The 24,506-nt window shown below is 48.0% G+C and overlaps 3 protein-coding genes across 5 annotated transcripts in view; 1 reads left to right on the top strand and 2 right to left on the bottom strand.

Annotated features, from left to right (window-relative positions):
- The first annotated feature begins 7,705 nt into the window (after positions 1 to 7,705).
- On the top strand, positions 7,706 to 9,530 carry LOC149350586 (uncharacterized). The gene has a single exon (XM_089579627.1). It carries the CDS (start codon positions 8,095 to 8,097, stop codon positions 9,508 to 9,510), a length of 1,416 nt encoding a protein of 471 aa, XP_089435753.1. The 5' UTR covers positions 7,706 to 8,094; the 3' UTR covers positions 9,511 to 9,530.
- A 512-nt stretch (positions 9,531 to 10,042) lies between these two features.
- LOC149350587 (uncharacterized) lies at positions 10,043 to 15,276 on the bottom strand. The gene is made up of 2 exons (XM_089579628.1): positions 11,741 to 15,276; positions 10,043 to 11,207 (listed from the first exon to the last, which is right to left on the bottom strand). The coding sequence occupies exons 1-2, from the start codon at positions 12,108 to 12,110 to the stop codon at positions 10,438 to 10,440; spliced, it is 1,140 nt and encodes a 379-aa protein (XP_089435754.1). The 5' UTR covers positions 12,111 to 15,276; the 3' UTR covers positions 10,043 to 10,437.
- A 1,828-nt stretch (positions 15,277 to 17,104) lies between these two features.
- The window catches only part of LOC149350588 (alanine--tRNA ligase, cytoplasmic-like), a 47,279-nt gene continuing 39,877 nt past the window's right edge, over positions 17,105 to 24,506 (bottom strand). For all 3 annotated transcript variants that reach the window (XM_089579632.1, XM_089579629.1, XM_089579631.1), the window contains 5 exons: positions 22,508 to 22,697; positions 22,278 to 22,331; positions 21,941 to 22,063; positions 21,676 to 21,864; positions 17,105 to 17,385 (listed from right to left, as the gene is read on the bottom strand). In XM_089579632.1, the coding sequence (XP_089435758.1) occupies positions 17,158 to 17,385; positions 21,676 to 21,864; positions 21,941 to 22,063; positions 22,278 to 22,331; positions 22,508 to 22,697 (784 nt within the window). In that variant the 3' untranslated portion in view covers positions 17,105 to 17,157. The remainder of the gene's footprint in view (positions 17,386 to 21,675; positions 21,865 to 21,940; positions 22,064 to 22,277; positions 22,332 to 22,507; positions 22,698 to 24,506) is intronic.

The following is a 24,506-nucleotide window of genomic DNA, read 5'->3' on the forward strand; positions in this document are numbered from 1 at the left end:
AGCTCAAAGAATATTAAATTCGAACCCAGCCAGAAAGCAAAACACATGAGCAGTTCATGTTTCAGGAGCTCCAGTAACAGTTTATTCATTGATAACGATTAGGTCAGCGCTCATTAACGCAACATCCATTCAACACAAAGGAAACTATTCGCTTTGAGGGGCAATATGATTTCTTTGCAGCATCCGAGGAGCGTTATGTATATCCACGAACTCCTCTCCAAAAATGACTATATGATGCAGGGTGTAGAGCGCATGATTTGGTCACGAAGCTGGTCATGTTTGGCAGCTCAATGCCATTTTTTTTATGTACTGCTTAATATTGTAAGTCCACGCCTAAGTTTTTCCGATAACAGCAACACCCGCCAGCGACCGTGGTTCAAGCCACAGGCAAGAAGAGGCTCCTACGAGACACAGCACAACTGAGGCCTTGGTCTGTGCTGAGCGGGACGCCCTCGAGCTTGATCTTTGTTGACCGCATGCACGTGCGTTGCGGTAGTTCCCCTTGTGCGATATGAAATGGCAGCTCCTTGAGGTCGTCTGTATGAAACGTTGTCATACAGCTCGCCAAAGATAGTGCAGCGCATTGTTATCTGCACACTGTCACGACTCAGCTTGAGACCCGCGATGATCACGGTGGCGGATTCAACAGCGGAAATTTCGAAAGGTCGTTTGACCCCACGATGACCCCACCGAAAAGGATGACTGGCTGGGAAGTGGCCGATGAAGCTCTTCCCACACTTGGCTCGGCGTGAACGACCTTCCCTTCGATCCCCGCAAGAAGCGACCGACGATGGACAGACGACAGGGAAGAAGGGATTCACCACGTCTGAGAGGAACCGGAACGAATCGGAGGAAGCCGGCGCAGGTGCGGCCGCGGCGCCAGCACGTCTACGCCACACCTGTGTTCGATAGACACGTGCTGCTAGCAGTAGTGTTGCACCGCAGTGCGAAAGAGCTGCAGACTTACGTTTCCTCCTCGCCAATTCCCACGCGTGGACTCCGCAACAGGTGCCTCCGTGTGCTGTGCTGTGCCGATCTGTGCGTCGTGGCGAATTGGCCACCGCCTGAAGAAGGGGCGGAGCCTGATGGTATTTAACCGACACCCTAAGTGAGAACGAACGCTCTGGGCCTTGGGTAAAAGGCTCATCCAGTCGCTCGACGTCATGAACTCTTGAATTTTTGATTCCTTGCTCTTTCGTACAGTATGTAAATAAGTGTCTTAATAAGTGCCGTTAAACCTGCTTGTTTACGTATCCCCAACCTTCGAAGCTTCAGACCGTTTACTCATCCCGGACGAGCCCCCAGGGAGACGCAACAACTGGTCACGCTACCTCGACTTATGACAACTGGTCGCCAGCGGTGGGATCCGAAGCCTGGGCGACCCAACAACACCAAGTGAACGAGAAAGCGCTCATGTAAAAGCGGAAAGCGCGGCTACCACGGTTTCGACACATGTGCCTCGATAAGTTTTGAATAGTTTACCGTGTAGTCTGGTAAACGAAGCAAGGGCCCTTGGTGCAGGCTGCACTGGCACCAACGTAACAGCATCGGCAACACAAACCTTATGCGGCGCAGCCGTGACAGTATGCGCAGCGAATGACGTATTCTGCCGCGATCACTTTCAGAGTGCGTCGACTGGCTCGAGCAGCGGAACAAGCGAAAAAAAATTGTGGATAGGCACACTTTCTGTAGAGGCCATTCTGACATAACGCAGCTGTTTAATGCAATGAGAGAGATTAAGGAACGCAAGGGATGCTGGCCAGTTTCTGGAAAAAGTCAAACGGCCGCCATTTGGCGAACTATTCATGGTTGAGCGTTGGCCCGTCGCGGAAAACAGCAACCCTGAATAACGCAGCCCATCTGACACGCTTGATGGGTTTTGCGTCATTTTCCAGTCAGAAATCGAAACAACAGATGTTCAGCACAATTAGAGGTCCGCAAATATCTGTTCACTGAAGCGAGGCGCTATGCATTACAGATGCTCCTTCACGCGAAAACGAATGAATGTATAAATGAATTGATTGATTTATTGATTGATTGGCTGATAGTACAATAAAAACGACAAACAGAATACAACCCAATTAATAAGGCCATATTCGCGGTATATAAAGCAATACAACGCCGCTAAAAGGCATCGGCTTCAAAACAAGTGACGCGGTAAAGCAAAAATGAAAGAAGAGGGAGGGACAAAATAAATAAATGTAAGAAAACAATAACGGTTTTAAAAAAGAAGCGAAGCTGAGCAGCGTGCATACCAAAGCTACGTATAGATTCGCTGCTGCTGTGAAGCGGCTTCTTTTTCTCAACCAAGAAATCGCTACACAAGTGCAAACGAAAGAAATACAACGCATACAGATAAAAATTACTCATTATCAGATAGAGATCAGCATTTTGGAGCCACAAGACGAAGAATGGCAAGACAAGGCATGAAGTGACCTGGCGGAATCGCTGTATTTCGATTATGATTAATGTTGTGGACAAGGCTGTTGTGCTGCATATGTACTATCGGGGACAAAAGTGGTATACTCCACGCGGCGGGAGCCGGAGCAACGGAAAACTACGGAAAACTGCGTTTGAACGCCATCTACAGGCGGCATCTCAGACCCAGATAGCCAGTTTGTGACCTATATTATCAGCAGGCATGTCGCTTGGCTCGTTTCAATGTTTCAAAAATGCGCTACTTCCACGACAAGTTAGCCACGCGCGCGCGGGCATCTCATCGCATCACGAAGGTGCGCGCGCCGGCTCTCAAACCGTATCTCGAACGCGCGTTGAAAAAAAAAAAAGAAGAAGACACAAAATGAAAAGAGGGCCACCAGATGGCTACTGCTGCGGCGCCGCTGGGCATTTTGGCGAGCACAATGACGAAACATTGAAACGAGTCAAGCGACATGCCCGCTGATAATAAAGGTCACAGATTGGCTGTCTGGGTCCGAAATGCCGCCTGCAGATGGCATTGAAACGCAGTTTTCCGTTGCTCCGGCTACCGCCGCGTGGAGTATACCACTTTTGTCCCCGTAGTACAACGACAGAAATAAAGACAGCCTCTTGCGACTCTATCTACGTTCGCATTAATTACTGCGCGCGACAGAGCAATACATCGTGTCACTTTTTTCTAACGCAGGTTTGAGTTCGCTCTCTTGTAGCACAAAATGGGTTATGCGGTGGGGGCTGCTGTGGGTCCGTGTAGGCAGCCCATGTGGGGTCAGTGTAGATCCTGAAGCACGGGCCAGCATCGGCCCAGTGTCGGCAGCCCTTGAAAACGAGCGTCGGTTCTGCAAGTTGGCAAGCCCTTGCAATGCCTGATATGGGACCGATGTTGGTTCTACATGCAGGGGCAAGCCCACTTGGGCTTGCCTACACGTTTCCCGAAGGGTGCCTATGTAGGCATTTGAGGAGCTGCCCGAGCCTAAATTTCCCACGTGGGACCCACAGCGGCCGGACATCGTGAGCTACATGGATAATACTGGACAAAAGCCGGCAGCCCATATACCCCAGCGGGGCCTACTTCAGGGAAATGTGGGCTGCCCATGTCTGGTTCACTAAACGGTCCCACTTCGTTCGATGTGGGCAGTTCACCTGAAGCTTCCTGGAAAGACTGCCTAAGGACAGTGCGGGCTGCTCGCACTATGCCCACGTTGGGCCTACTGCGGGAAGCCCACATTGTGTTCACACTGCCTCGAAAATAGTGGGACTATAGTCGCGGAAAATTGTCTGTGGTACTGCAGTCAAGCGTGCAGGACCTAGGAGCAAGTGTCATTCCACGGCAGGATATAGTCCTGGAGACGATGATGAGGCGCACGAGCCCAGCAAATTTACACAAAATTCGACCCCTCTTTCGCGCTCAACAAGAGAACGACCCTGCGAACCACCCTCCGCAATTATAGACCTTTGCATCGGGTGAGGGGGTTCCACCGTCGCTTCCACAGTTCTATCGCGAGATGCTCAGGACAGACCAGTGAACAATATGGCAGCGCCCAGGGAGTCCTTATTGCAAAGGTCTTATAGACCTTGCGCAAATGGAGAAAGCGGCGGTCAAGACATCGTGTCGGTGACCGAAGCTTCAGTCTGATTTCCGGAAAGAGAGGAAGAGGAGGGAAAACGCTTCGTGACCAACAAAAAAAATGTGTTAACTGAGCTGGTGGTCGAAGTCCTCAGTTCACGAGGGTGCTGTTGCGGGCTAGTTGGACTTCCCTCTTAACGAAGTCCTCAGTCCAGGGCCCCAGTGGCCTAGGCCGACGGCCTAGCCGCCTGTGTCTTGGCCCCTCCCCGCAGTGGGTATGTGCCATCTTTATTAGAGGCCAACAACATTACCAATGCCAATTTCATGGGGCACTTAATGGTTGATGGGGGTTGAGCGTCCCAGAGCAACTCAGCCTATGAGGGACGCTGTAGTGAAAGGCTCCGGAAATTTCGACTACTTGGGGTTCTTTAACGTGCACTGACAACGCATGACGAATACGTCAGGTGCAATGTGACCTCCTGTGTGTAAATAACGGTAAGCGCAAACCGCCCCCCCCCCCCCCCCCCCCCCCCCGAAAGAGCGCTCTATTCCGCACTTCAACGCTATAGTTAGCTGTTCCCGTAGTTCATCAGTACTGTCATGCAAAATATCAAGGAGATGATTGGCTGCAGGAAATGGGAAGGGCTGGAGAACGTCTCGTTCGAAGGGGAAGGCGAGCTACGAGAGCAGGGCCCACAGCAGATGCATGAACTCGTATTCTGTGGCCATAGCCGAAAGAGAATATAGGACTCCGCAACGGTCCTCTAGGCTATCCGGCGACCGGGACCTGTCATTGCAGCACGACGGCTGTCCCTGGCAGGGGTGCTCCCTGCGTGCCGTCTCGTGGACATGGCAGTACCCTACCAAGTGTCTTACCGTGGGCTGAACGGGTTCGCTGGAATGTTGGCGGGTGTAGCCCTTGTTACGTTGTCTGCGGTCATCGTCAATTGCAGGTGCGAACTGCCCGTGATGGAGGCTGCTCCTTTGAAATCCGCAAACGTCCACGGCTTCCCCGCATATGCCGGTGTGGCGTATAGTGCGGGCGCGCCAGTTCTCCAACGCATAGGCTGTGAGGCCAAACCATGATTAGCCGGAACAGGAAGTCATCAGAGCCGAGTTAGGCCTGAAGGCAGGGTGGGGCTAGGCGTATGGCGTTACGCCTGTGCTTCTTCCCCAGAACACTGAGGGAGCGCAGCATTTTGTCATGATCGTAGAGGCCGGGCTAGACCACGTTGAAGTCGATGCGGGACACATTACAGCGACAGTGAGGCGCAGCCCTGAGATTGTTCCACTGCGGCGGGCGGGTGGTAGCTCGAAACACCTCATGGGCCTTCTCGTCACCTCGATTCGAAGCGTGACCCGAAGCTCTGTGCACCAGAACCTTCTTGGTCGGAATCCCGTCTTCGGCTGCTCTATCCACACTCTACTGATCCTGTGGACGGTCTGGTGAACACAATGGGTCTTAGCGAGCGTGACAACTTTATCCAGGTCCGCCTTGGCGCTATAGTGCTGTCAGCGCCAACCTTGACGCGTAGTATGCAGTCGACAGTGCAAATAAAGCCTCCAGTTCAGTTTTTTTCTGGGTATTTGGTACTAGTGCTGCAAACTTCTTCCTTTTCATCGTCTTCTTCCCCGGCCTTCTACCCTACAACAGATCTGTTTGTAACACTGTTTGGTTGGTTAGTTTATCGGGTTTAACGTCCCAAAGCGACTAAGGCTATGAGAGACGCCGTAGTCTTAGTCGCTTTGGGGCGTTAAACCCGATAAACCAACCAACCTAACAGTGGAACAAACAGATCTGTAGTAGGGTAGAAGGTCGGTGAAGAAGACGATGAAAAGGAAGAAGTTTGCAGCCTTAGTACCAAATACCCAGAAAAAAACTGAACTGGAGGCTTTATTTGCACTGTCGACTGCATACTACGCGTCACGGTTCAAATTTCTTGTTGGAATCTAGACTGCCTTGCTAAACCTTACAATATTTTATTTTCTTTGTTTTATTACATTGACTTATTCCATAATTTTTTATCCAAACTGTTTTCCCTTTTCAGTTAATGCTCTACTTGAATTACAGCTCTGTGTTGCTCTCCCGCGTGCATTTCATTTGCCTTTGTTACATACAAATGAATCTGATTCTTGGCCGATCCCCCAGTGTGGATATCTGCCATCTTTTGTAAGCCCAACAAAACAACTTGAACCTTCAAATGTGCAAATTTATAACATACTTCCAACGCTAGACAGTGGGTACTCGATTCAAATTGTTTTCGACATTTCCCCCAAAAATGCAAAAACTTCACCACCCCGTATTCTAAATGGATTATTAGAAGATCATTTAAGGAGCCTTGCTACTAACATTAATAGCAACCGACGGCTCGCATTGTAACGAAAAGGCAGGTGAGAATATTCCGTCCGCCTCTAGACTGGTCCTTTTCCTGCGTCTTCTGGATTACACTACAATTTTTTACGCTGAGTTTCAGGCAATAGTGCCACGGCCAGTCGATCGGGAGGCCGTGGTATAGTGCTTGCTCTGAGGAAACTATAGACCCCTCTTTCCGGAATAGCAGTCATTACTGATTCTTTATCTTTGTGCTCGTCCTTCGCTTCGCCTGTTGACTCTTCCATCTTAAGAACATTCTTATCACTGCTTTCCCCACATTTGAGCCTCGTACATTTCAGATGGGTATCCGATCACAGCATTGCGACGTTAAATGAGGTTGCTAATAATCTGGAAAAGACGTCCCTTAGCGGCCCCCGTGTTACCTCTCCTCCCGGCTACAGCGAATATCGCGGCAGCCAGGTTTCGAAGACATACGTTATTAAGCGCGCAGAGCAGGTCTCTTTTAGCTTCAACTGATTATCAATATTTCAGACATTCCTGGGCCAAGAAATTTTGTCTAACAATAGAGGTTCAAGTCCCTCTGACGAGGCTGCCTGCCGTATCCCTCCTATAAATTTCTATTTGTACATGTCTGATTTGGCGCTTCCTACCCTCTCTGCACTTTGCTGTGAACCCGAATCTATAGATCATTTTTGGCTCTTTTGCCACCGCTTTACCTCTTTGAGAAGACGGTTATCGGAATAGCCCTTGCAGCAGCTTGGCCTTAGTTTCAGTAGTCCGCTCTAGCTATCATTTGGCGCTACCACATTTTGGCACAGCCACAGGTCTGTTTGTTCCAACGTTCAAATTTTCTTACTGGAATTTCATCGGCAGCCTTGCTAAATTTTAGAACATTAACTTTTCTCTAATAATTATTTCATTCTTAATTACTTATTACTTTTATTATCAGTCCATGCCCTACTTGAATTAGGTCCCACCGGTGTTGCTCTCCCGCGTGCGTTATTTACCTTTTTTTTCTAAGGAGGGACAATGTAAGTGTACAGCTATCTCTGCCTCCCGCTCCTAGGCCGATCCCCCAGTGTGGATATGTGCCATCTGTTGTTCGGTCAATAACAACAACACAAATCATCGCCTGTTTCATGGCCAATCCCTCTTGTGGGTATGCTCTATCATGTTCCGAAGACAACTACAACCTTCCCGTTTCAACAGAGGTCAACAACAACAACGCCCTACCCACTACGGTGCATAGGTCGCTGCGCCCTCCAGTCAATAACACATACCGGTCACAAAAACTGCACTCAAGTGTTAGTGCAGAACACTGCCAGTTGAAATGAAGAAAGAGAACACGAAATAACCAAACGTGGGAATAAAAGAAGGAATAAAAATTACAAAACCAGCTGTTTGCTGCACTGACGGCACCCTCAAGAGTGAAACCTTCTGGAATGCGTCATTAGCTTTCAAACATCGAAGCAAGCAGAATGCCATTTGACGCCGACTTTAGTAGCCTCAAAGGATAAAAAAAAAATAAAAACGGAACCCATGGCGTTTCTTCTTCCTTCAGACTGCCGGCGCCGGTGGAAGCAGAGAACGATGAAGTGATGAGTGTCTCGCGAGCGCGTGGTGACACGTGTCTCAATCGGGGCCGCCCCGCAGAAGAGCCCGAGCAGCCCGTGCGCACGGTCGTTCCAGTCTCGTTCTCGCGCGCAGCTCGGTCGGCAGTCTGCCAACGCCCTGGAACGTAGCTCCTGCCCCGAAGATGGCCAAGCTCCCGACTCTGCTGCTCCTGGTCGTGGCGGCGGCGTTTCCGCTGGTGGCGGTCGCCGATGCGCCGACTGCGGCGCAGCCCGCGGGTGGGCCCAGGCACGACGGCAGCGGCGGCGGACTGCACCAGGCCGGGCTGGCGCAGGCTGGCGAGGCTCCCGGAGCCCTGACGGGGGCCCTCCCTCCCGGCCAGCGGCACAGCGCGGCAAGCCTGACAGCGCTGGCGGCACAGGGGGTTCGAGGCGGCAAGCGTGACGACTACGAGGAAGAGTACGACGACGACGACGAGATCATGGACATGTCGGGCGTAGCGCGCCTCAAGAAAGGCGAGCAAATGGACAAGCTGCAGCCGTTTCTGAGGGATATCGAGAAGCTCTACTCGCGCGGTTTTCGGCGCTCGCACGTGATGCGCAGCAAGAAGGCTCACGACGGCTGGGTGGACTTGATCCGCATCCAGCATAACGAAGACCAACAGCTCTTGGCCGCCGACGCCCCAGACAAGAATGCCACCTTGGGCGGAGAGGCGCTACCGAACGTCTTCCTGGCAGGCCGCAAGCAGGTCAACATATCGGCTCTGCCCTACCTACTCAAGCAGCCCTCGTTGACTGTTCAAGCCAGAGACCTCAGCCACGACGACAAGGTGTCGTTCTACATGTCCGTGGCGTTCGAAGAACAGGTAGCGTTCCACTGGTACCTGAATGGTCGCCCGCTCGAGGAGTACGACAGCATGCAGATCCTGGACATGAACACAGTCGTCGATGCCGCGAACAAAAGCGCCCACTCCAGAGTCTCGCAGATCGAAATAGAGCACCTCCTCAAGCTGCCCACAAGCACCGGCAAGTACGAGATCAACTGCACGGCTACGGTCGACTACACGCAGCACAGCCTTAGGTATGTCCTCGAGCCCCAGCTAACCGACGACTGTCCACCAGCAAACTGCTACGACCGTCATGCCATCTGTCGGAACGGCAAATGCGTCTGCGACTCACCCTACCCGGTCAGGCTCAGTTCCGTACACACCACCTGCCGCACCGAGTCTTTCCTGGAGACCCCTTGTCACCACCACGAGCAGTGCCAGTACACAACGAACAACAGCGAGTGCCTCGAGCAAGGCTGGTGCGCCTGCAAGAGAAGCTTCGGACGAACGCCACAGCATATATGCGTCAAGAAGACCGGCGTCAACGCGCGCTGCGACACCGACAGCCAATGTGCAGTCTACAACGCGACCTGCATTCTCAGCCATTGCACCTGCAACTCCGACTCCATGGAAGAGAATGACCACTGCGTCGTCGTTAGCCGCTCGGTGAACCACCTTCATTCGGCCACCACCGCCGTCAAGCCTCGTTCTGCTGCCACAGCTCTCGCAGTAGTCGTCGCCCTCGGCGGATTCTGCGGTCTGCTCGTCTCGTGAGCCTGCACCCCCGCACTCAGAAAAATAAATTCCCTCTGAAAGCAGTTCCAGAGTTCTCTTCTGCCGGTAGGCCAGATAGCTTGCGCGCTGCCACCTTGCATGCAGCAGCGTCTCTGGCACAGCCGCCCTTCTGCAGCACGCCGTTGGAGGTTACTCAATGCAATTTACAAACTTGTTCGGCCCAGTGTAAAATGTTCCTGAAGCTCGTTATGTCCAGATCACGGGAGTCACCCTTTAGTTAACATACGGTGGAAGGTTATTTTAAACTCTAAGCATACTGGGTAGCATCTAAGTGTAAAACCTGTGCACCGGGCATTACAAGACGAGAGCAGCACTTGCACCCGGTAGCTGCCAACCTTGATCTGCTAGAGTTGTCTGTGCTATTGTTCTTGTGACTGAGAGAAGGATGAAAAGGAAATTGCACGGGCCTGCCTACTGGCTCCAGCCAAGCCACCACCGCTGCACGTGCTGCCACGTGCAGAGGAGAGTTAAAAGATCAGAGGAAAGAGAAAAAGGAAAGAAAAGACGCGCGTCGCAGCAACAACTGCCTGTGCAGTGCTGGCACCCTTTTATACAACTGATGTGGATAACAATCGTACCGCTAGAATCTCCGCCCCCTCAGAGCATCAGCTGCGGCGAGTAATTGCAAGATCCGCCATAGCGGCCGTGCATAATAACGTGGCATAGCTCCTCTCTGCTCACCGCCGGCGTCTCAACAGCTGTAACTCCGAGCTACAAAACGGGCCTTTGAACACGTGTTCCACACAAGTTTATGCGCTCCAACAATGTCATGCCTCACATCCTATGCCATCTACGTCTCTCGAACCGAGGTGCAGCCATGTGAGCCCCACTCGCCGCAGTTCCTTCTACGCTGTGACCCATGGCCGGCCACTACTGAGCCTATGTACAGCGCGCACCTTCGCGGCACTAGGCTAACCTTAACAGCGCGGCTAGGACGACGAGCAGTGTCACCGGGGAGTGGCGCACTCCCCTGCCGTACGGCAGTTTGTTGGCTTCCAAATGCTCGGCCAAGTTGACGCAGCGGTCGTTGAGCTCCTTCTTGTGGCTAAAGCAGGTGCAGTGGTTCAGGATGCACGTGGCGTCGTAGTCGGCGCACTCCTCTTCCGAATTGCACCGCGATCGCGCCCCGACCTTCGGTACACATTTGTGCTCTTCTGTGCGGCCGTAGCCCTTGAGACAAGCGCACCAGCCGTGGCTGGTGCACTCGCTATGTTCAGTGGTGTTTAGACATTGTTCGTCATACATGCAAGGCGTCTCCAGGTAGGCCTCGCTGCGGCACGTCACGTGCTTGGAAAGGAGGCGCACCTTGTAGTAGCCCTCGCAGACGCACGCCGAGTTCTTGCAGACGGCCATGCGGTCAGCACACTCGGTGCTAGTATCCTGGCACGCGTCGCTCAGTGGCATGTTCACGTCCAGATGCGCTGTAGCCAAATCGTAGTCGGTGAGCGTGGTGCAGTTGAACGTGTACACGCCTGTCATGGTAGGCAACCGCGTCACGCTCTTGATAAGCACGCTTGACACGCGTCCCTCCGGCACAGTCTCTTCGGAGAGAGAATCGTAGTCCTCCAGCGGCTTGCCGTTTAGCGTCCAGAAAATGGACACCTGGGACTGGTACGCGACGCTGCAGAACAGCTGCACACTCTTGCCCATGTGTACATCGTAGATGTTCGGTTTCCCTGGGAAGGAAAAAATCGCGCTCAAGTGAAGAGACTAACAGCGCCTCTGCATAGCTGCGCTGTTGAGATACCGAGCCAGAATTTGCCGATCATAAGACAAAGAGCGAAAGGTTTACTCACTCATAACCTGGTCAAATTTATACGCATCCTTTCGTGAGCTGATGTGCTTTTTTTTTTTTTCAGCAACAGAAAGCAACCGAATACCAGCTTGTCAGGCAATAAGGACGCTCTGCATGTCTTCAGGCAGCACTTGCTCGAGCAACCTCCGTCCTCAACCGCCGGCTCACGTCTAACACGCATATGAGGAAAGCTCTCATAAACGACTATCCCCGTTAGGAGATCATAGAATTAACAGCCTCTGTTTCCTACGTAATGCCATAGACTTTGCGGGAAACACACGAACATTTGCTTACTACACGACCTCTGGGTCACAAGAAAGCCGACTGCAACTTATTCTCTGAAGCGACACCTCTGGAAGAGCACCAAATGAGTGCCTGCAAACATAGTGCGAGGTTGTATGCGGGAATGTGTACCTCTTTCGAATTTCATATTCTGCGGCCTGTTCTTGGCGGTGAGAATGGAGCTCCCGACGGGCGACCCCGAGCGGTGGTCGGTCCTGCCCCTCGGCGACCGGGGCACCCTACCGGCCAAGCTGCCGAACACCGGCAGCTCGCCAATCGGCCGAAATGGCACTCGCCGCCGGTGCAGCAGGCCCGGTGAGGGCTGTCGCTCGAGGATGCCCAACACTGACTTGCGCAGCTCCTCAGAGATGTGCGGGTCGTGCTGCCACGACATGTTCTGCAGGAACTGCGACAGCTCCGCCCTGGGTCCCCATGCCCAGCGGGCACCGCCCGACGGGGCCACCAACAGCGGCAGAAGGACCGAGAATCGCAGCGACAGCATGGCGCGGACGGGCCGCGGCTGGACACTTTTTCTGCCTCTCCGTTAGAGCAGCGAGGACGACGAAGTGCCGGCCGTCCGAAGGCGCGCGCTTGCTACTCGCCGCTCCCCGACTAGAGGGTCAGGAATGGCTTGTAAAACAGGGCCGCCGTAGCAGCTTCGACCGATGGAATCCTGAAATTGGGACTCCAACCACAATAAACATTGTCAACAACACCAATGCTGGCCCCTTGGCACCGACACTGCAGCCCACACCTCGGTGGCTCGTAACTAGTTGCTCCGGCACGATACCGCTGCGAGACACCGTAACCACGTACCCACCTTGGCGCCGTGTTATGACGCGCGGAGGCTGTATACCTTCATTGGCTGTTGTAGATATGCATAACAGTCCATGGTACAGGATGGATTCAGAACATGTCAAACTGGTGGCCCAGAGGTGTGATCCAGCCGCAGAGAAGTGTACAGAAAGGAATCAGGCTGCAGCCTCCCATGTTTTGAAACAGACGGGAAGCACCTAACACTGGGCTACTGTAGATCTAGCTGTCCAATTTCATTTTCTTACCATTATGCACTATGCAAAACTAAAGCAACAAATATGTACAGCCTTTTCCAGGTGTCCTGCTCACATAATTTGCTGCTAAGTCGTGCACTGGAACTCACTGCACCTTTACCCCCGAAGTTTCAAAGATATGCAGGGGTGAGGACGAGTAGTCTGCTCACCTTCCTGAGATAGGGGCTGCAGGGGTGCTGAAGTGCCCTGCTACACAAGTTGACAAAGGACACCATGACCGGACACCTTTGACAAAGAATGTAAATGCTTACTTTCGAAAGCAGCATATAGAAATTGAAATAAAATTTGATGTGCTGGGTCCCACAGTGCACAAGGTGACATGGCAGTTCACTTTTCAGTAACGCATGCTGCGGCATGCTTATCGAGTGCGCTGCCACCTAATTATATCGGCGAATAGAGTGCCGTTTTAGTCACGCCTCAGCCGAAAACTCACAAGGGGTTTCTACAAGTGCACCTCCTACGTGCACGATAAGAAGGATCACCACGCTGACCTTACTAGTGTAACTAGGGCATATAGCATCGAACATTTGCAGCCTGATGTCGAATTTTGTATCACCTTCACAATTTGTGTGGTTTTGGAACACCACGGCTCCAAACTCATAAAAACCAGCTGGAAAAGCAAAATTCCATTTCCCGCCGGCAGTAAGAAAGAGCAAGCTGCAGGTGTGCGGTATTATGTTAAAAATAATGTGCGACAAAAGGCATCATGAACTGCGGAGCTGGTAAGTTTCTTAACACAATATGGCATATATTTTTTTTCCCCTCGGGCAATTTGTTAAGCAGAAGGCGTTATTCGATCATGCGACACGTGTCAAGCAATCAAGCCTATTGCTTTGAGTGGTCACGCAATCGAGTAAAGAACGTCAAAACGGCGATCGATTGTCCATCTGCTCTTGATTCAGCCGAATGGTGACGAGCACGTTTAGCTGAACTGGCTGGCCCGTTTCCGCACAATCAATGATATACAGTGCAACGATATAATATGCGGCTAGAAAGGCGAAGGCAGCCAATGACATCACTTAACTACTTCACGATCACAGCTGTCATATACGGCGCGGTGGCGGGGATGTAAAATAGCGAATGGTCCATAACAGATTTATGCCGGCAGAAAAACCAGTCGTTCACCGCTAGCCAATAGTAACGCGAGGAAATCCACCGCGTTTACCAACATAGGAGGCCATGGTAGCCACAACTTGTCTGCAGCGAAACTCCGTCCACATTCAGGGCCGCCACACACAATTTCTCCACGACAAAAAGTAGACTGTTGTTAAAACTTTTCTTGTTACCTGAACAAGAAGCTAATCACAAGAAAAAAATTCTAAGCACTAGAATTATGATATCTGGCTTGTTTAATAAAGTCAAAAATTAAAAAGCTGATTTCGTTTACTGTTGTGATTGGCTAGCGGAGTAATACAGGATGCCGCGGACCGTGGCCCAGTGTTAACAACTGCTGTTTTTTTTTTAAGTTATAGCTTCCAGCGGCTCCACCAGAGGCAGCTGAGGGTATCTGTGCACCGTCTTCTGCTATACAGTCATGCCCTGCTAATACGACCCCCGTTAATATGGACAACTCCAACTACGGTCAGTTTTTCTGGGGACCAAAATTTTTCGTTAATATGGAAACTCGCTGTCCGGACAACAGACAGGATGAAAATGCACGGATCCATTGGGAGCCATGTGTTTTTGTCCTGTTAATATGGACAACAACGAGAACATAGTCCTGAGCGTTCCTACTAGATGCTGCGTCCCTTATAATTTGAGTGCAGAACACCAGCAGCAGACAGTGCGAACATGCAAACTCCGTAGTAATGTCATTTTTGTGTGTGTGTGGTTTCATGCTTTACATTGGTAAGCCAGTCGACACGCCTTACCTTTTGCCACATTGCATGAATGGCTGAGAAAAAAACCTATCTGTGTGTTCCATTGAAAACCACATGCAGCAGCTGTCAGCAGAGTGGGATGTGAACAGTCGAAGTAGGAGACACTTCATCACACCAAGAGGCATTATCATGCGCCTCATGGACCAATAGGTGCTTCAAAGATGTTTCAACCTTCACCATATGATTTTCAAGATAATGACAACCAGAATAATGCACCTTCAGCTGCTAAGACTGCCCGATTTCCACTTCACCTCTGACCAATATGCACAGAACTGTCAGTAATCATATAATGTTTTTCAAAATACACCTTTTTGTTTTTCTTCATGGTTCATTATTACAGACGACTCGCTTTATAGACACTTTAGCGCAGGAACCAAAGTGTCCATACTAACGAGGCACAACTGTATACAGTGTGCGGTTCGCTTTAATTCACTTACCATGATGTTCGGAAATTGCTTTTCCATGCTGAGCTGTGTAGGCTGTCTAAATTATTTCAACCACTGCAATAGTGAGCAAATGTTGCGCACGCGGCAGCACGTCTGACTCCAAGTTTGAGGAATCAGAAGAAATAACCAGCTGATATAGAGCCTGTTGGGGTATGTCCTGCATCATAACACACATTTACAGCGACATTTTAAAGATATCAGCTCCAAAATGTTGCTGCACACTTTGTCACACTTCTTCAGAGTACCTCGCCAAGTGCTAATGAACTGCTGCCTTCATGGGTATACCCTGCAAAGCCAGAAAAATCTTTCAGAAAGTTTTGTTTACATGTGTTTCTATATGTGCTGTGCTCCCGTTAGTACCCCCAGCGACATATATTGCAGTGTTTTAAATATACATCACCCAAATCACGTTTCCTACTTTAACATTTTGTTCTAGGATGTAATCAGCTTTTCTTCATGAAGGGACGACAGTGCAATGTGAAATAAGAAAACTTCCTGAACAACTTTTGTTTACATGCATTTTTATGAGGCATGACCCTCACTGTTACCCCCAGCTAGGGTGCCTAACCCCTGCACCCAGCCGCTGATATCAAGTGAAGGAAAGAGCGCAAAAGACAAGGACGTGACACGACAACACAGGCACAGTCACTGACCTAGCCAGCGAAACCAGCGCCACCACATCTTGCTTGCGTCACAGATTTATGTTGGTTGCACCAGCATCTCCATCCATCCACAACTCGACAACCCTGTGGTCGCACCACACGGCCGCAGGGCGTTCGGTTATTGGTTCTTTCGAACTATGAGGGACACTGTAGTAGTGGGCACCAGATTAATTTAGACCACCTGGGGTTCTCTAACATGCTCTGACAGCGCACAGAATATGGGCGTTTTTATGTTTAGCCCCCATCGAAATACGGCTGCCACGGCCGGGATTTGATCCAGCGCCCATGTGATCAGTAGCTGAACGCCGAAGCCACTAAGCCACCACAGTGAGTGGTTCTTTCAAACTGTCCGCATAGGGCCCCTTGGCATATAACTATTATAAAGCCAATTGTAGTCGATTCTATAGGCATTGTGATTTCAAATATCGCAACAGCGCAGTGGAAAGGAACAAAAAGGAAGTAGAAGTAGACAGGAACGGCACTCTTCAACTGAAAGTTCATTGGCAGCAAAGTTGGGCGAGTTCATCAGAATATACCAACTAGCTCAACACTTCATTTTACTAACCGATGTAATTTATTTCGTCTATTAGGTTCGGTTTCATCTTACTCATAGTGCAAAGAACACAAGGACGACACAACAGATGGGACTGTCCTGTCTGTTGTGTTGTCGTCTTTTTTTGTGCTGTTTCCTAGAAACATGAACAGGCGCTACCATGAACTTCACTCCCCTTTATGGAAAGATCTCTGCACCCCTGCAGTCTTACTAGGTGCAGAGTGAGTGAACCAATAAGGCAGAATGGACAAAAATCGTGGATGAAGCTGTTTAAGGCATATCTAAGCCTTACTAAACAGTGTGTCGGGGCACGTTATTATGAAATACAATAGTATCATGTGGCAAATCAGAGAATAGCACACTCAGCGAGCTAAGGCTAATCGAGAACACATGCGTGGCACTGGACAGCCCGCACTTGTATTCAGACACAATGCGAAAAGGTAGATAGCAGCGTTCTGTTCTTGTTCCAGCCGAAGTTGCGGCGCTTCTTCAGTTTCGCGAGCCGCATTCATCAACCTGACATCTCGCTTTCCAAATCAGGCATGTCGGGACAGCGAGGGTGGCTGCTTTGAAGGTCGTCGCTTTCGAGAACTCTAAGCAGCACTCGTTTACGCTCTTTCTCGGCGACAGCAATTGCATTACCCACAGCAACAGCACCCTGGGGAATCAGAGATGTTCACAAAACTAGACGCGAAGACACCTTCGCGCAAAGTGAACAGAGCACATGATGAGGGCAGCACGCTGACTGACCGAATGCACCCAAGCCCTCTCTCCGTTCGCCTGCCTCCTTTCCCAATCAAATCATTCCATTTTGAGTATCCAGAATTTCTCAAAGTTGACTTAGAGAAATGCTTTCATACTTAACACAAAGAAATAAGGCCACAATTCACTTGTAAGTGGTTATTTGAGCAACTGTACAACAAACTTTATGCCTTAATTCATAAATGGACATTGGATTGTTTTTTGCTTACTTGCACACAGTGAGCTTTAGCAAAACTGACAGCAGCTTCTTCCACCGCCTTAATGTTTAGATCTCCAAATGATGCCTTCACGTAGCAGTAAGTCTCAGTAGTGTGCGATTTGGAGGACATGAACTTCTTTAACATCACATAGGGCCCCACGGCCTTCACCCAAGCTTCTGCTTGAAATGTATTGGTCAAGAATTCCTGCAAATAAAAAGTATAAAAAAACATAAGCAAACCTTTACTATGACAACATAGAGGGGACAAAAAATAGACTGAAGTCTATCTTTCATCCTTAAGTGCTTTTGTTTTTTGGTTAACCTCCCAAGACATGTACCATCATGACTTTTTCTACTACTGGTACGAAGCCTCAGCACTGATTTTAGTAAGAGAAGATTATCCTTTGCAAATAACTTGTTTTCAAGGCATAACCCTGGGTTTGTTGTGAAAGAGTTACCAGAAGACATGCAACACATGAACCATGCACATATATTGATGTCTAAAGCTGAACTTCCGTTCCCACAAAAGAAACATAATAAAGATCTATGCAAGCAGTGAAAAATACGCTCCAATTTTGATGCATCAAATGAGCCACTTGAGAAAACTACTACACACAAATATATTTTAAAGAAGGGCATCAACCAGCGAAGGAGGGAAGACGATAACAAAGAAGAGAAGAAAGGTGTTCAAAAGGATGGCCAGATATTCTGCTTGCTCATCACAATCTTCACTTCGCCTTTACAATATATGAACATATATTACAAAAGAACAGAATGGTGTCGAAACTTCAACTTTTGAAAGATGAAGCCAGTAAATATGCAAGCCTCTTGGCAATAAAAACAAAAACATGCTCCAAAATCGCATGCTGTGAATCGCAGTTGTGGCTGCAGATGTGGTACGTTAAAAACTGCGGGCTAAGCACTGCAAGGCTGAGTGGTCTAATTACTTGTTTGGTCAGCTTGCGAAGTTCAATCGGAAAAGAACTGGTTCACAGCCAGCCAGAGGTTGCTCTTTTGACCATTTTTCTTACTTTCTTTCCTACATGCCCAACTAACTAAAAACAAGAAAGTGTCATGCCGCAGCCACTGAAGCACTAGTTAGTACATGTCTCAAAAACCTGGAGACAAGACACTCAAAGAAAAGCCATTCTCAGAGTAGTTTTATGAACAAAGATGAGATTTTTACGTGAGTTCAACAGAACACAAAGAAATAATGAACCGAATAATACTCCAAATACTACAGTCAGATACAACTCAACAACGAAGCAGCAAATGCCCCTCAAAGGCGGTCCACCAGCCAATAGCGTCAACCAATACTCATGATGCCGTGGTTAATCTCCTTGGCCCTTCTAGTGTGACATCACAGAGGGTGGCAGATGAAAGGGGATTCACCACGGCTTAATCAGATCAACCGTGGCATCACAAAAATTGGTCGACGCCATTGGCTGGAGAGCCTCCTCTGAGGCGCACCAGAAACTCCTTCCCGAGTTGTATCCGACTAGAGATCACAAGAAAGAAATTCAATGTATCAAAGAACTGTCACAATAAGAATGCGGCACAAATGCAGACATTTAAACAAGTAGATTCACAATATTTCCTGCAGCACATAATGACTAAATGTAGGCAGTCAAATCCACTGTGCCCTTACAACTTGATTACAAAAAGCTGTGGCATTCATATTACTTAATGTCTAGAAAAATACAAATGAGTTTCACCACACCAATAGCATATCAAATGACCACAAGTGAAAGATAATAATTAAGGAGCACACTATACATTCTTACATTTTGAAAGCCTCAACGGACATTCAAATGCCTGTTGAGGTTTTGAGAATGTTGAAGCTTTGAGAATGTTGAGGCTTTGAGAATGTACGAACGTATAGTGTGCTCCTTAATTATTATCTTTCACTTGTGGTCATTTGATATTCTGTTGGTGTGGTGAAACTCATTACATTCTCAAAGCCTCAACAGACATTCAAATGCTATTTCCGCATTCTGTAATTGTACATAGAGTATATTGCTGCTCTACCCCTATCCTTTCTCACTATCGCTCCCCCCTTTCTTTCCGTCTCCCTGCCCTCTCCATCTTTTTTCTCAAGCTAGCCGCACCTCAGGTGCTTCAGGTTTCGATGGCAGATACTGTGACTAGCAACACCGTCTCCTTCCATTGTTATTTTTATTAATAAATAGCCACTAACAACAACAAGATTCAAATGAATGGAGCAACAACATGGAGCAAATTTTGGCAGGAGAAATGCCAGTTTGGTCAGTCAGTGGTGTTTTTGCTGGAAGTCCGAAACTATTCTAATGTGCGATCTGAAGGTGAAAAAATCATTAAAACAGCCCAAGAATATTACTTCTATCTATTATTAACTATACTGAACATAATATAGTAACAGGAATGTCAAGAAATGGATGTTTTTTGAGATTGGCTATTGGTATATAGTGCTTGTAGCGCAGACAGGCAGCAACCTGGGTGTTCCCTTGTAATAAACTTTTAGCTGCATATTCATATTCAACACCGTTTTGTTTGCACACAGACAAAATTGCCTTTTAATAATATAATTTTTTTGCTAGTCAACATACAGCTGAATGCATATGCTGCCTTCAACATCAACTAGCAAATGATAGAAAAGCCAAAGGGCAAAGCTTATCATATTCAGGAACGGCAACAGCATCAACACAGCAGTTCCTATACTACAGCTAAAAAGACAAAGAAAATAGCAAAAGAAAAGCATACCTTGCCACTAATACAATCTTTAGCACAGTAGTAGGCAGAACAGAGGTGTCAGCCTTCGTGTCAACATAGAAAAAGCCTTCATTTTAACTTTAACCAACTATCTCCTTTGTGGATTACTGTAACTTCAATGCAATGTTAAGTGCAATATACCGCAAGCACAGAAATTCCTATGCAGAGGTGCTAGGAACAACTGATAAGAATTCTTTGTTTTTATGCCCTTTTTAAACACTGAAATTTCTCTCCAGTGGACTACTTTGGCATGTGAATGTGCAGTAAACTACATATTAAATTTCACTGATGAAAAAGACTAACCTCTTTTGAAACAAAGGATGCTACAATTGTGACAAGATGATCACAGGACTGATTATTGCCTAAAGCAGGGGTCTTAAACATGGAGTCCACGAAGCCTCTTTTCATTTGATCAGCTGGCCCTAACGATTTAGGTAATATTTTTTTTTAAAACACCAGGACAGTAACATCCTGGTTTCTTTTCCAAGCATATTGCATCTCTTTACCAGTGTTTATGGTTTGACACTGGTCAGTTGCAAACCACGTATTATTTTGTAAGTAAGCAGCTAGACAGAGAAATACTGTACAAATTGTTGAGGGGTGTGCAACCTTTGTCCCTTACCCGGCTACAGGCCTGTGGGAGACACAAGACTGCCAGTACAGCCCATGTCAGTTCGAGACCCCAAGCCTGCAGAATTCTCAAACCTTATCTGCCATCTGTGAAAACATTCCAGGAAGTGAACAGAATATTTAAGAATCCTAAAGCCAGAACACAGCCATTGTCACTTGTTCTGCTTGTTTATTCCTCCACCTTCCATGCCACAAGACACTTAGATTTGATTTGATTTAATGGGGTTTAACGTACCAAAGCGACTCAGGCTATGAGGGAATAGTGAAGGGCTCTGGAAATTTCGACCACCTGGGGTTCTTTAACGTGCACTGACATCGCACAGTACACGGGCCTCTATAATTTTGGCTGCATAAAAATTCGACTGCCATGGCTGGGATCGAACCTGCGTCTTTCGGGCCAGCAGCCAAGCGCCGTAACCACTGAGCCACCGCGGCGGGTACAAGACATTTAGCAAGTGCATCTGTGGACACAGACCCGCATAGCAGTGCTGCCAAGAAACAACACATGTGAATGACATGGCAAGAAACAAGGAGCATGCCATGAAAGCAGTGCCTTGACTGCTTCTGCTGTAGTTGGGGCCATGCAACTGAACGGAATGCATTTCCTATAAAGCAGGTGACAGTAGATACTGTCTTTGGTTATTATGGTTATTGTCACTTGATTGTCCTGCCACACTCCTGTCGTTTCTCACCGAAGTAGTACTATCTAGACCTCAGAGAAACAACCTTCCGTGCCTTGGCTTCTACACCCTTCTTGCCTAACATAAATGCAAAAAAAAAAGCATGCAGACACATGGCCCCTCAAAAAAATGCTCCAACATTCTGCTAAGAGCAATTACAGTCTGGTTAGTCCCAAAATAAAGTAGGTAAAGGTAAGCGAGGGTTGAGGCACACATGGATTTAAATGCTCAGGAAACCCACAAAGCACTTCATGGAATCCAAGGGTTCTGTGGAACCCAGTCCTAGATCCCCTCCTGGTTTGGGCACTAGCACAGTGCAGTTATTCATGCAAATGCTTGTTTGATGCTATAAGTAGCAGAATTTCTCTTTTGCCACAGCTTGCCACAATTGCCATACTTCCTTCACTGAAAATGACAAAGTGCTATGATCGTCGTACCTGTGGGACAGCGCAGTCTATCCGAAGTTCGTCAGGGTGAGTGTAAACTGCAACAAAGTATGGCTTAGGCTTGCATTTCTTGAATGCCAGTTTAGATACAAGGTTTCCATCAGCACAAAAGTCAAGGCACGAGACAATGAAGCTTGAACTCTCCCAATTTTCCAAGGCTTCATTCAAATGAGCCAATATCTGAAAGAGGTGTTTAAAAAATATTAACTCAAGCCAGTTAATGAAAACATAACTCACAGCAGACTATAAAGCCTACCCTTGCTTCTCCAAAACTCCGATTGTACTTTCGGATCAAGCTGTCTATACAGCGCTCCATCTTCAGAAGTTCTGGCTCAGCTTTCCTCTGAAGCACCAGGGAGATTTCACGCGTAGCTGCAATCTGGTTCAATGCAATAACAAGCAGGTAGAAAAACAATTTTTTACAACATGCTCCCAAAGTAACATCGTGTCCACAAGCTTAAACAGAAGTCTAGTATACCCTAAAAGATATTCAGTTTTTGATGAACACATTAAACACAAAAATTCTGTTGTTCATTGCATCAAAGCATATAAGACAACACTTATTTAAGAAAAATGGCCTATGAAAGGCCTACCTTTCGGATTTCAGTCAGCTTTCTCTTGCAAGCTGCCATTTTTATGTAGTTATCCTAGAACAAAAAGCATAAATAGAAATCACATGCTGACTGCAGCCCACCAAAAACCAACTGAGTGGTGATCTGAATAGGTGGTTATATGTTTTTTTACGAAGCAGTTAAATGCACACACATATGTTCAATCTTTGCGGTAGCAAGTCAAAAGAAATAATATTCTGAACGGCACCTACCAATGGTATATGGGCCAAAGAGTCAATTTCTTCAGCAAGCTCCTGCATTTGCCTCTGGATGCTCTCATCCTGGGAACGCACAGCAACAGCCAAGGGCCCAGCCACAGCACAGACCGACCTTACCATGGTGCCCATAGACTGGTGCGATGTCACCACAATATCGCCAAGGTCAGACAAGGACGAGACGTGCCTTGAAGCAACATGAAAGAGCACATTTAAAATCCACAAAACAGAGATAGAGCACTGCTTTCATATGGCCAAACCGTCATTCCATACGGTTAACGACACAGAGGTTGTGACAGATACAGCAAAACACAACAATATTGGCCGCGAGATCGAGCAGTCGCCAACTCGCAGCGCAGCAGCAAACCCTCCATAGTGTGGACTCACGTCATCTGCTAGCCAGCAGTGTTTATGTGCACGTGTACGGTACACACATCGTGACTGTCGTTTGTTTCGTGGTATCAGTGCACTCCTATTTACTTCTTTGCCTCTTACACTGCAATGAAGACAATAATTGTTTACATCGAGTACGTAATGATGGATCATGACATCCTGCGTCGATCTTCAGCACTTAAGGTTCTTTGTCATGTGGCATCTTAAACACAGCAACGAAGGTGTTAAGATCCATGTCAAAGCACAACGAACAGATCGCTGCCGTCCATAGAAGTGAATGCAGTCGCCCAGCGATTGTATGTTCCCGTCAGCAGTTTGAACAGGCCATTTCCTGCCCTTTATCTGCAGTTTTCTCCTCTCGCTATGTTAATCGGTTTAAAAGGCGTTTATATATTCTTTATTACTGTTAAACTTTAAGGCTACTGCACATCCATTACACTGCAATAGTGAGCAAATTTTGCCCCAGAAAACTGCGAAAACGTTTGAGGATTCATATCATACCTAGCACTTAAACGTAACAACAAATATTACCTGGTTAAACTAGTTACAAATACGACATTGTCAGCCAAGTAACGCTGGTATTCGGCTAAGTGTGAGTGTTCTTCCACGTAAGCTCATTGCTCCTGACAAGCAAAAACTAAGAGAAGAATGCGAACAACATATGTACTATATCAGTTTATGGGACGGAATATAATAGCACTGAATAGCACATGTGCTTAACTATCTTTCCCTTCATACGTGGCGGTGTTTGCATGGCGAGGAGTAACAGATCTTAATAGTCGCACGATCACGAAAGCAACTGATTTCTTTCGGAACAGCGAATTAATATGGAAGGTTTTATTTCCGGTGCCTGTTTTCCAAATATCCCCAATTCATGTTTTGCGTAAGATTGCCACTGATGATAATTACAGTGCTAAAGAAATCTTCACTCCCTCAAAACTCCTTGCACACGCCTAGCCGCATTCATGCGCAGCGATCTGCAGTGTCACCACGCCGACTAATTCGCAGCCTGCACTTTAAAATATAAAAACTTAATCGCTAAAGTTCCTAAATTTTGGTGACTCTAATATTCTTGTTACACAGTCAAAATGTCATTTTAAACGAGTGACACTTGCATTCAGGTTCATTCTTGCAGCATCACACGATTAACTTCACTGAAATTGCCTGCAAAAACCATATAGCCCCGCAGTAAGTTCACTGAGCTCACTTCACTCGGCTGAAACACTCTTCACACGGTACACATGAACAGTCCGCTTTCGTGTGCGGCGAAAACTCTTGTACAATGCCAATGTAATTTACTTTGGGGAAAAAGTCCGGAGCAGTGCAAGCGCCATCTAGCAAGACCAGATATGTGCACTCCCCATCTATGGACATATCTGCTGGGCAGTACACTGCCAGCGCTGCATTTAATCAGCTTAATCCTCGACTCAAGAACGGTAGAAAACCAGACCGTGTCTTTTTTGAGGTAGGTCAGGGCGGAAACTATGTGCCCGTCTGCGTGAGCTTAGAAAATGCTAGCACAGCAACTAATGTATCGTCCCGAAGTTCACTGTGCCTCTGCCCAGCGAGGCGCGTTGTGGAAGAAAGGCACAGCGGGTTCGCC

The sequence above is a fragment of the Amblyomma mixtum genome, chromosome 3, assembly GCF_055824585.1.
Source record: "Amblyomma mixtum isolate Tamu chromosome 3, ASM5582458v1, whole genome shotgun sequence".
NCBI classification, from domain to species: Eukaryota; Metazoa; Arthropoda; class Arachnida; order Ixodida; family Ixodidae; genus Amblyomma; species Amblyomma mixtum.